The 12,762-nt window shown below is 34.7% G+C and overlaps 1 protein-coding gene across 10 annotated transcripts in view; it reads right to left on the reverse strand.

Annotated features, from left to right (window-relative positions):
* LOC129754978 (diuretic hormone receptor-like) overlaps positions 1-12,762 on the reverse strand; it is a 138,380-nt gene that overhangs the window by 83,292 nt on the left and 42,326 nt on the right. For 9 of the 10 annotated variants that reach the window (XR_008739135.1, XR_008739134.1, XR_008739133.1 and 6 more), the window contains one exon: positions 6,996-7,901. Coding sequence is in view for 7 of the 10 variants with exons in the window: in XM_055751259.1 (XP_055607234.1) it covers positions 6,996-7,278 (283 nt within the window). In the remaining 3 variants the exon portion in view is untranslated. Of the gene's footprint in view, positions 1-6,995; positions 7,902-11,105; positions 11,125-12,762 lie in introns of those variants that run through there. The other variant, XM_055751257.1, reaches the window with a different exon arrangement.

The raw sequence follows: 12,762 nt of genomic DNA on the forward strand, positions 1-12,762 counted from the left end.
TCACTTCTCAAAATTTAAACCAGAGTCGGCTTGAAAAGGTTTATCGCTCTCATACGGTGGGGAAAACTTCTAAGACCAATGCGAAGAATATGTGATGGAATGTGTAGATAATGTGTCAAATATTGTGTTATTTATGACATACAAATTCTAATTAGATTTGTATCTTTTTTTTTAATCAGTGACGATAACCTTTTGATAATATTAAATTCTATCAGATAAACACAATTTTTATTGAATCAATTTCATTACATACATACACATTAGCCTGCCTCAAATTTGTATGGGAAATTTAAACCCTGTGAAATGTCATACGCTGCAGGCTAAAATTGATCCTGGGCCTAGTACAAGATCTCATGCCAAATTTGGGCCAGATCGGACCACGGGAAGGGGTCGCTCAACGAGCCTGAAGTTTGTATGGGATTTTGAGACATTTTGTTCGAGAGGAACATGAAAAACCAGTTTTTCGTCAATAACTTTTGTCTCCCTCGACCGATTTCTTTCAAAAATAGGTTTTCTTAAAGCCTATATTATGACAAATATTTCATCCGAAGGTTGCATTTCAATTAAAGTTAAGATAAAAAAGTTATTAAGCTTCAAAAATTGGTTAACTTTTTTAAGGGTGATATTCATCACTGTTTTAATGAGGCGACTAAAGTCCGACGAGAACACTCAATGTGAAATGCATGCGTTTCGTCAAATTATGACCGATTTTAACCATTGTTGCTGCGCTCGATTGCAATTTTTAATGTTTTTTTCTAATATTTGAGTTTGGATGATATTCACTTGATAGTTCGGGATGAAGTAAGGGCGGAGAAATGCTTGACGATTTAAAAAAAAATGCATAACCGCAGGGGCTTAGGAACATGACTGGACAATTTGTGAAGCCAATAAAAAAAAGTTTTTCATCAATAACTTTGGTTCCCGTCAGCCGATTTCTTTCAAAAACGGTTTTTTTAAAGCCTAAATTTTCAATTCTTTTTTTTTCTAAAAAAAAATCATTTTTTTTAAATATTTTTCTCACGTTTTTATTTTATTAGCTGATAAGCTTTTGATAGAGAATGAAATTTAATATCATTTATTGTTAATTGATTTCAACAAAGTGTTTTATTCGGTTGAGAGTGAATTGTGTTTAATTTTGAAATTTTTAAAAAATGTACGCATTACGTTTCAAAGAAATTTATTTGAATATTCTGCTACCGTGCATGCTTCGAAAAGAAGCAGTTGTTACGATATTTGCCAAGCAATTGCTTTATATTTCGACTTCATTCATACCAGAAAACCTAAATATTCTAAAAATTAATCTGAAAATTAAGTGTCGATGTAGAATTCGTTTGTCAGTTTTCGGTCGGTTAGGTCATTTCGGAAATAGTGAATGCTTGTGGCAACTGCCCAAAACAGTTTATCGGCACCCAGGAACGATCTTCTAATGATTCAAAGTCATCTACGACATAGCGCTATTGATTGCGATAAAATTAATATTTACGAAGCTGCTGCAAACAAAATGGCGAAACACTTGTGGTATCTTGGTGCGGAATATGTTGCTCTGGCTTTTTTTGACGAAAATGTTTCCTTGGAAGAAAAACAAGATATGGTTGAAGCACTTCAACAAAATGTAACACATGAAAATCGAAGCTTCAGAGCCAAAATCGAGAATTTTGATCTGCTCAAAGATTTCAAACTTGCAAGTTTCGTTTCTAGGAATACGAACAGTTTTTTTTTTTTGAAATTACTGGTTTATCAAAAGACTTTTTAAAAGAAAATCCCAACAAATGGAATCAAAACTCAAACTATGTAAAATCCAGAGAGATTTTAAAGATGGTAACCGTAGTGAACGACTGTGGCGAAAGAGGTGTTGCATTGATTTCGGAATTTAATGGCCAAATACCCAAAATTGAAGAACAACTGCAATTTTTATTGAAGGTAGTTCAGGCACATCGAAAAAAATTCAAATCTCCAACAAAATATAATTTGATCTGAAATGATGTGCATAATTTGAACTTTGTTAATTACCCTATGAATAAAAAAAAGATTTGGAATAACTTCACGTGTCAACCTCATTTTTTTTTTTTGTAATAAAAAACACTCTAAGCCAAATAAAGTACATTGTTTTAACTACAGCTAAAATAATGGAAAAACGTGAAAAGACTATAAATGGACCTGTTTTTTGAAAATTTACCTTTTAATTGGGCTCACAAATCGTCCAGTCATGTTCCTGAGCCCCTGTGGTTATGCAATTTTTTTTTAATCGTCAAGCATTTCTCCGCCCTTACTTCATCCCGAACTATCAAGTGAATATCATCCAAACTCAAATATTAGAAAAAACATTAAAAATTGCAATCGAGTGCAGCAACAATGGTTAAAATCGGTCATAATTTGACGAAACGCATGCATTTCACATTGAGTGTTCTCGTCGGACTTTAGTCGCCTCATTAAAACAATGATGAATATCGCCCTTAAAAAAGTTAACCAATTTTTGAAGCTTAATAACTTTTTTATCTTAACTTTAATTGAAATGCAACCTTCGGATGAAATATTTGTCATAATATAGGCTTTAAGAAAACCTGTTTTTGAAAGAAATCGGTCGAGGGAGACAAAAGTTATTGACGAAAAACTGGTTTTTCATGTTCCTCTCGAACAAAATGTCTCAAAATCCCATACAAACTTCAGGCTCGTTGAGCGACCCCTTCCCGTGGTCCGATCTGGCCCAAATTTGGCATGAGATCTTGTACTAGGCCCAGGATCAATTTTAGCCTGCAGCGTATAACTTTTTTAAAAGTCGGGTCATTTGGGGCAGTCTATTGCATACGTTATCAAAAATTTATGCATATGCATCAAGTAAAGATTCAAGAGGAAGATTGTTGGTTAAATTCATTTTAGCCAATCAGAAATTAGAATTAGTTTAGGTTTATCTCAATGAGTAATGGTAGAAACGAATGCTTCCTATGAAAATCCCTTGTTAAAATATAGGAAAATTGATAGCTACTATGTGTGAAATGCATGATTTTATACAAAGCCTATTTTTTTCATAATGAATTGTATATACACTGATTGAAATATTCCTTGCGAGCTAACAGAAAATAGAACCTTGATTTGAAAGCTAAATAAACTGATTTAATTTTCCCCTATTATAAACATCATATAGTTTTTATTTGATTCTCAATAAATTTACCATCTCCTGGGTTTGTTTATCCCATAAATTTCAAATAGTATGACTACAATGAACAATAAATCTAGTTCGTGGTCTTTAAATTAAAAAAAATCCTATTTTCAAGCTCACCGTTCTTCTACAACAATTTTGTAGTTTTTTTCTTTTTTTTTTTTGGATGAGATAGTACTGCAGAATGTTTAAATTTGGAATATCTTTCATAATGATAACCTTTGCTATTGAAGTTTGGAAAAAAACAACACATATGAAATATTTGAATATTTTTGAAAGTTTGGATATTTTTGAATCACTGTGAAAATTTAGAAAAATTATAATGGATACACGAAATTTTTAACAGAGAATTCAAGCTACAAAAAGTTGAAGTGACCTTAAGGGGGGGGGTAGGGTCTAACGGGTATAAAAAAACACCATTTTCACGATTTTTTTCTAGAGCTATCGTTCAAACAAATGTATTCAATTTTTTTGCATTATACAGAGCATTGTTAAAAGAACATTTAGTAATTTTTTCGTAGAAAAATATTGAAAAATGAGCCGGTGACGGAGCATTTTCGAGGATGCCTTTTAGAAAACAGGATTTGCGGTGGACACTGTATCTCAGCACAGAATCATCTGAAGTCAAAAAATCAGAGCAAAATATTTTTAATAGATGTTTTTCTGGGCCCCAACGTTTTTATTTCACTTAAAAATATTTTTATTAAATTTTTGTGGCTGTTTGAAGTAAAAACTACGATTTTTCACTTCAAAATCCGCCATTTTGCACCTCTTAAATCTCCCCAAAGTAAAAAAATCAAAAAAGAAAAACGTTGGGGTCTGGTATTTTATATGTAGAAAATATGTTCCAAGTTTGAAAAGAATCGGATAAGTAGTTTTCAAATGACGATGTCCACGGACTTTAAAAATGTGCTTTCGAGAAAAACGCGTTTGAAGTTTCTGCTCTTGCTTTCTTGCAGTATTAGATAGAAGGAGATAAAGGCCTATAACTTCTACAGTTTTGCTTCAATTGACTTGAAAATTTGACACAACATTCTTGAAATGTTTTACAATAAGAAAATAAAAAATCGATTTTTTGAAAGTGTTAGACCCTACCCCCCCCTTAAAAATATAATTTTTAATTGTGATGTGAATGTGATTCGATGTTCTCAACGATCGAAAATCGATAGATTGAAATGATGTTACTGTCTTACCGATTCCCTCAAAACTACTCACTTCTCAAAATTTAAACCAGAGTCGGCTTGAACAGGTTTATCGCTCCCATACGGTGGGGAAAACTTCTAAGACCAATGCGAAGAATATGTGATGGAATATGTGGATAATAAAAATTCTAATTGGATTTGTATCTGGTTTTTTATTCAGTGACGGTAACCTTTTGGTGGTTTCAAATTCTATCAGATAAACAAGATTTTAATTGAATCAATTTACTTACATATTTATTTAAAAAAAAACATACATGAATTTAGCATTCCAGATTGCTCGGTTTTATCCGGGCTTGTCCATTATAAAAAAAAACATAGTGGGAGACGACCGGTCCGGCTTGATTTCCCGGATTTCGAAGATAAAAACTCAGATTTTGGCGGAATTTATTTACAGTATAAGTAAAATCCAAACCAAAGCTTCAAATTGGTAGCATAGATTATGATTTTTGCATCAAATAACAACATGTTTTTTAGTTTGTTTTATCATAATAAACTTGCTAAAAATTTTTAGAATAATAATATTGAATTCTAATCCCGCTGTGCTTCGATAAAAAAAAGTTAATTTTTATGTGTTATCTTTAATTTTTTTTTTGTTTTTTTTTATCAGAAATTCCTAGAATTTAGCTGAGTTTTCTCGGATATTTTACGGTTTTTGAGTTGAAAATTTTGAAATTTGATCAAATGAAAATTTTGAAACCTGGAAAACTTAACATAAATTAGATCGCAATGAAACTTGATGTTTCTCGAAGAGGTTCCACTAAGATTTCTCAAACTTCTTTTTGATTGTAGTTGATTAAGATTGAGGTGATTTTTACCAAATTCTTCTTATAATTCTGAAAAGTGTTTCGGGCCATGAAAAGACAGCCACGGGCCCACGGACCATGGTGTGGCCACGTATTTTAACGATTTGCAACATGAATTTTGTTCTTATTTCCAGCTGTTTAATCTCCAGCTGTTTTTGGTTCTCCCACTGGGACTATTCTTGATTTTTCTCGATCCTACACAAAAAAAAAACTTATAAGCATCTGTATTGGACGCTACCTCAAAAACCACATGACAGATTCACCAAATTTTGTACACGTGTTGCATTTTATTCGAGTAAACTCCTTTTTTTTCCTTTAAACATTCGGTCCAAACTTCTTATTTGGCATTCCTTAAAAAACGCACAAATCCTCATTTTGGATCGTATTTACGTGTGTGTGGATGAAAAGTTCTTCAATTTATGTTTTCTCAAATTTTTCTCTATTCTTAGGTAAAGCCGCAAGAACTGTCAATTATCTTTTATATAAATATGGAGGTGTTTTCTTTGTAACGCCATCACGTACAAACGTACGGTCGGAATGAAATGAAATTTGGTGTCCGTGTGTTTTTTTTCGGGTCGAAGGTGATTTGTATAATAGATTCGAGAATCTCCCATACAAAATCAACTTGAAATGGGACACAACTCCAACCATTTTATGACGATTTTCATAGAAATTGTATCACGAGCATGAAGAAGTTAAAGACATATAGATGAAGTTAAACATTTTCTAACGATTTATGAAGTAGAAAGTCAAACGAAGTTTACCGGGTCAGCTAGTTTTTAAAAGTGTGCAGAAAACAGTTTAAAAATGGCTCTTTCAATAAGAATTTTCACATCAAAGATACAAATACAATAAGACACATGACATAGCTATGTCCTATGAGCCTCTCTGAAGCCACAATTGGTTTAATAAAAGTACAAATTCGATTGCAGTCATTATTTAATTTGAGAGTAAATCAGATTGCGTTTCAAAATCTTCGAAATTTTCATTCATTTCATAGTTTGAGCAAATAACGCGCTTAAGAAAACTTCAAGCATGAGTTCTATAAGGGAAGCATGATCTACAGACAGAAGACTTGAGAAACTGGAAAACAAACTTGCACGGTGACAAAACAATTCTTCCTGCCTGGCCGAGATTGGCAGTCTGCCTCGCATTTACTGTGTATACTTCAGACGTCTGTAGCAAAGTCGATGCGTAGGCCTAGAAAGCAGGAGATTGTAGGTTCAAATCCAGCACAGCGCAATCAGTAATTTTTCGACATTTTCCAAATAAAAAGTATTCTTATTTTCTTTACCTTCTCTCACAATCTATCCTTTCCTGATGGACTCATTTCCAATTTACAAAAAAAAAAAACAAGGACATAAGTTAAAGTCGTTGAGATATAGAGAAAAAAAAAGAAACAATCTTCTCCATATGTTTAGGTACAACCGAACGACCCTTTTTTAAGAAACACAGACATATAGGATCTCAGTGAAAACTCATGTTTCTTTGAAAAGATCAAAATTCTTCTTAAGACTAAAGCGTACATCTTAAACGCTATCCTGTAGGCCACGGTCGGCGACAAGACTTATAAACGACTGTAAACAAATAATTCAAACTTATCTTGTATAATTATTCCATGTGAATATGAAAAAATCAATGCATATCATTACATGGTACGATTACATTTTTAACCTTTACATTCTTTGTCTGTTTTAATTTGTTTGCTTTTAAGAAGTTTCAAGACACATTTTGTTAAATATTCTTATCTTATCTCTTCATGTTTTCATGCGATTAAATTAAGCACTCATGTCTATGTTATGACAAATAGGTTCATAATATCATACAACTTACGTGTAACATCATACTGCACCCCACCGAACTCGGCAAAGCACTGCAAAACGGCCCTGGTATCCGGCGGCGTCCTCGGCCAACAGGAAACACTGTCGAAAAACGTTGGGCACGCCAAATCTTCCAGGAACTGCTCGGCCCGCAGCTGTGCCTCACACTGTAGTGCCAGCGAGGCATTCACCGAAGACATTGGATCCAGCTCGTCCGGAAACGGAAGTCCGGAACCGGATTCCGCACGGACCGAACTCCGGAAAAACAACGTGGACGTTTCGTTGGAATCCCACATTTTTTGCTTAGCTTGAATTTTACCGGTAACTTCTTTTTTCTAGTTGGCCGAAGCCAATACACTTTTTAACTTGGATTTTTCCTCTCCCCAATCATCCCCCCTTTCCATTCGATCACTATAATCCTTTTTCACATTGTAACACCTGTTCAGCGCCTAAGAATTAATCTCGTTCCCATCGAACCCAACTTATAATCACCTGGCACCCCAGACACAAAACACTCCGACCGAGCTTATAGCTGACCAATCGCGTTTCCGTTTCAAACACAACTGAATGAATTCCGGCAGCACGCAGCAAAAACCGACTCGGTCTGGTAGTAAAATATTGAGATAGGAACGCAGCAGAAAAGTGAGCAAATACACTGTTTGGAGCTACCGAAGAAAAACGGAAAAAAGCTACCTTAACCTCCACAAATGGCACACCCTAACCAGATGAGGAGATGGTGCGTGTCTTTCGCGAAGTCGCGATTCTTCTCCGGGTCTTTTGTTTTCTTTGGCCTTTTTCTTATCGTTTTCTGTTGATTTTCCGCGCCCTTCGCGATGTTGGTCTTTCCTCTAGGGTTGGAAATGCCGGTGACCGTTTTTGCTATTTCTCAAGTGAGGAACCTTCATTCGATTTCTGGAACCTGAGAAGAGAGAAAAATTTGTAAATGTCATCAATCATTTGCAAGGTCATTTTCCATTAATGAGCTTCTAATTGTCTAGAAAGTTTGATGAGACACAACAAGATGGTTTCAAAATTCATTCAAGTTGGCATCGTCAATAGTTAGGTCAAAAGGATCTGGACATTGTTATCAAGATTTTAGTTTAAAAAATAAGAGAAGTGAACGTTCATGATTTAAAGACGAAACCTTGGAGACTTGAGAACTTGATCGCTTAATGATTTTGTGACTCAACGAGAACATGACTTCAAGACATGAAGAATTGATAATGAGAAGAATTGCAGGCACTTGCAGGCTTTAACTCTTCAATTGTGAGAGCTTGGATGAAACTTGAGGAGCAAAGGGCATGCAAATTTGAGGGTTAAGTTCCCAAAATTGAGAATTTCAAGGCATGAGAGGTAAAGGATTTTGAGGCAAAGGAACTTGAGGATTTGAGGGCTTAAAAACTTGAAGTCTTGAGCCTTCAAGTCTTCCAATCGTCATTGAAGATTGGATCTGATGACTTGAGTACTTGAATATTGAAAAGGTTGATGACTTGAAGAGGACTTAAAAATTTAAGATTTAAAGACAAAATTCAGCACTTGAAAATTTCATGACTTACGGACTTGAGAATTTGGGCGCATGGGCGGATGGACCGGAGAAATTCTAAGACTTGTGAAATTGAGTATTGAGGACATAAAGGACTTAGGGACTTAATAATTTTAGGCATGAGGGCATGCGCGGTCCCCAGGGGGAGTGGGGAAGAGGGGGGCAGTGATCGAAGTGATCACCTCCCAAGCGGCAAAAAGCCGGTACAAAATACACGAAAATGCTCGAAAAAAAATTAGAACTTTTTCCAGTTGGTATAATCTTGAATTTGAATTTTTTTTTACTCCGTGGGAACGTTTTTCAAACATAAAAAGTTATTTTCCATTATAGTTTGAAATTTAAATTTCAGTAAAAACTTTCCAATGAGGTAATCAATTTTCGAATGGCCACTTCAGAAGCGTAGGACATCTGCTCGAAGTCTAATTTTTTAATTTTGATTTTACTGTGTAACCATTTTTCAATGTTAACCCTGAAAACCCCACAGAAGTTTTGTTTCATAGGTTCAAACAATTTTAGTTCTACTAAACAATTTATGGTTCAAGAATTTTTTTTTTAATTTTTGACAAAAATTCTCATGTTTTTAAGTTTCTCTTAACTGTAGCTTTTGACAACTACTTTGCAAACAGTTGAATTCAGCATGAATCCAAAATCAAAATAAAAAAATTGTATCTAAAATTTGATTAAAAAAAAAATGTGAATTTTCAAAAACAAAGAAAAGAATGTTGATTTCCATATCATCACTCAAATTCTGAATTCTTATCAACCATTCTTGAAAAATTATTCAATGCAACAAAATTAATATATTTCCGAGGTACAAAGCTAAGTTTGTATTATATCTATAGGCATTTGTTTTTGAGAAAGCTTCAGCTGAGAGAAAACATCAGGAAAAAGGTTTAAAATTCGCTGCACAAAAATTGTGAACTTTTTTAGCAAAACAGTAGAATATTATAGTGTTCTGAATATGGAGGTTTTAATCCAAAGATCAACTTTCTCGTAGATGGTGAGTCATTTTGACTTCTGAAAAAAAGATTTTAGAAGCTTTCTTTTTGGTCATTTATTCAAATTCTGCCGAATACGGAAAATTTAACAAAATTTAAAGAATCTTTAAAGTTTAACTTAATTGAATTATAATATTTTTTGAAGCACAAGCCAAATCGTTACAAAGTCAAGTCAAATCGTTAGTAAGTAAGTGACAAAAATGACAAAAATGGCAAAAATGACAACAATGACAAAAATGACAAAAATGACAAAAATGACAAAAATGACAAAAATGACAAAAATGACAAAAATGACAAAAATGACAAAAATGACAAAAATGACAAAAATGACAAAAATGACAAAAATGACAAAAATGACAAAAATGACAAAAATGACAAAAATGACAAAAATGCCCAAAATGACAAAAATCACAAAAATGACAAAAATGACAAAAATGACAAAAATGACAAAAATGACAAAAATGACAAAAATGACAAAAATGACAAAAATGACAAAAATGACAAAAATGACAAAAATGACAAAAATGACAAAAATGACAAAAATGACAAAAATGACAAAAATGACAAAAATGACAAAAATGACAAAAATGACAAAAATGACAAAAATGACAAAAATGACAAAAATGACAAAAATGACAAAAATGACAAAAATGACAAAAATGACAAAAATGACAAAAATGACAAAAATGACAAAAATGACAAAAATGACAAAAATGACAAAAATGACAAAAATGACAAAAATGACAAAAATGACAAAAATGACAAAAATGACAAAAATGACAAAAATGACAAAAATGACAAAAATGACAAAAATGACAAAAATGACAAAAATGACAAAAATGACAAAAATGACAAAAATGCACAAAATGACAAAAATCACAAAAATGACAAAAATGACAAAAATGACAAAAATGACAAAAATGACAAAAATGACAAAAATGACAAAAATGACAAAAATGATAAAAATCACAAGAATGACAAAAATGACAAAAATGACAAAAATGACAAAAATGACAAAAATGACAAAAATGACAAAAATGACAAAAATGACAAAAATGACAAAAATGACAAAAATGACAAAAATGACAAAAATGACAAAAATGACAAAAATGACAAAAATGACAAAAATGACTGATCGGTACTGTACCGGTCAGGAAATAGCATCTAAGTTTTTGTTTGTAATATGTGTCTAGTTTTATGTTCACTTGACACTTTAATCCATTTGCTCGCAAACATCACTTTCTGTACACGTACCCTAGCATTAATATGTACTCTCTCGCAACATAAGAACTTTCGCCGAGAGAGACACAAACAATAGTATGTAAGCCATTTTAGTTGTTAGAATAGATCAGTACCTTGAAATAGAAGCACGGAATTTTACTTCATCTCCAATAAAGCCTAATTAAATTAAGTCCAACTAAGCGACTTCTCATAGTGGATCCGAAATCGGCAATTGTGGTAAACAAATCGCAACTATAACGTGCATACTGTGTGGTGCTTACTCGCAAACCTACCCCAAAGAGGAAAACAAATTCTTCCCCCAGCGGGTGAACAGCTGACTAGCGAAGTGCCGAAGACTTACCTGGACATTCTTGCTGCTGGTAGATTCCGTCGACGAGAGACGGGAAGAAATACCTCGAAATCCGAACCCCCCCATCGGCCGAGCCCGAACATTTGGTCCTTCGAACCGGATTCGAGGACAGGAAGCTCATCTGGACCAGCAGAGGAATCATCATTCGCCATCTTCGGGAGCGCAGTAGCAGCTGTGGTTTGTAGTTGATCCACATCAAGCAATTTCACAAAATTTGGCGATAAAACAGCAACGAAATTCTATCAACTTTGTTAATTGTGGAATCAAAACAAACGACAGAATTACACTGCAGTTCAAGTATTTTGCAACACAGTACAGCGCAAAACTTTTGCAACAAGGAAAACATTAATAACTTTTTTAAACAAAATTGCATTTCGTGGTCAAAAGTCAGTTCTACGGCGAATTTCAAGTGCATCAAGGGTGGTGCACTCTACAGTGTCGTTCAAAAATACATCGACACTTGCAAATTTGAAAGTTTTTTGGAAAAATTGGAATTCACTTCCAGTGGTCACTGAGACACTGAAACATTGCTGAGGCGCGTTGGGGCAAGTTGCTTGACTACAGTATCGTGCAAAATTATAGCAACACTTCAAAAATCGGATTTTTGGAAAAAAATTCTAATCGCTTTCGGAGTTCATTTAGAGGCGATTGTAACATTACTGGGTGGCATTAATACAAGTTGCTGATAACAGTACCGGCCAAACCAATAGCAATTCATACGAAATAAAAATAAATTGAAAATATTTATTTATAAAAAATCATCCGAAAGTCAATCATTGGTGGCATTTACGGTCTTTTTGGTGTTTTCGAGTGTGATTTGAGTGGTGTTGAGTGATGGCTAGCAAGGCGGAGAAAAAACTAGCAGCGGACCTTCTGACGAGACGACGAGCATGTGCCGAACGAGATGTGGTGGAGAAATTCGTAGCGGATTTCACCTATGAACGGGATTGTTGCCAGGTTGCGGTACGTTTGGAGGCGCTCAACAAGTGCAACGAACTCTTCTTGAACGTGCAAAACGACATCGAGATGGGTGACAACGAAGAACGGTTCGAGACACATCTGGAGTTCCGGGCGGATTTCGAGGATCGGTTTTGCAGAGCGAAAGGTTTTTTGTTGTCAAAGCTGGAAAGCAGGGAGCATCTTCTGAGTTCGACGATCATGCACGCATCGACTTCTCATAGCATGTCTTCCAGTTTCCATCATCGGCTGCCTAAAATCGATCTACCGAAGTTTAGCGGGGATGAATCGCGATGGATATCATTTCGCGACAACTTCATTTCGATGATCCACTGCAACGAGGACATACCGATCGTCAACAAACTGCAGTACCTGTTGCAGTCGCTGGAAGGAGAGGCAAGAAAACCGTTTGAGTCTGTGGATATCCAAGCCGATAACTATGCGTCGACGTGGGACGCATTGAAAAAGCGCTACGACAACAAGCGATTCCTCAAGAAGGAGCTGTTTCGAGGCCTGTACAATCTTCCACCGATCCAGTATGAGTCAGCTCAAGACCTCAACACACTAGTGGATGATTTTCAGCGACACGTCAAGGCTTTGGGAAAGTTGGGCGAACCGATCGAGCATTGGGACACTCCGCTCATCTTCATCCTTTCAAACAAGTTGGATTCGGCGACGATTCGTGCATGGG

The sequence above is a fragment of the Uranotaenia lowii genome, chromosome 3 (genome assembly GCF_029784155.1).
Source record: "Uranotaenia lowii strain MFRU-FL chromosome 3, ASM2978415v1, whole genome shotgun sequence".
NCBI lineage: Eukaryota > Metazoa > Arthropoda > Insecta > Diptera > Culicidae > Uranotaenia > Uranotaenia lowii.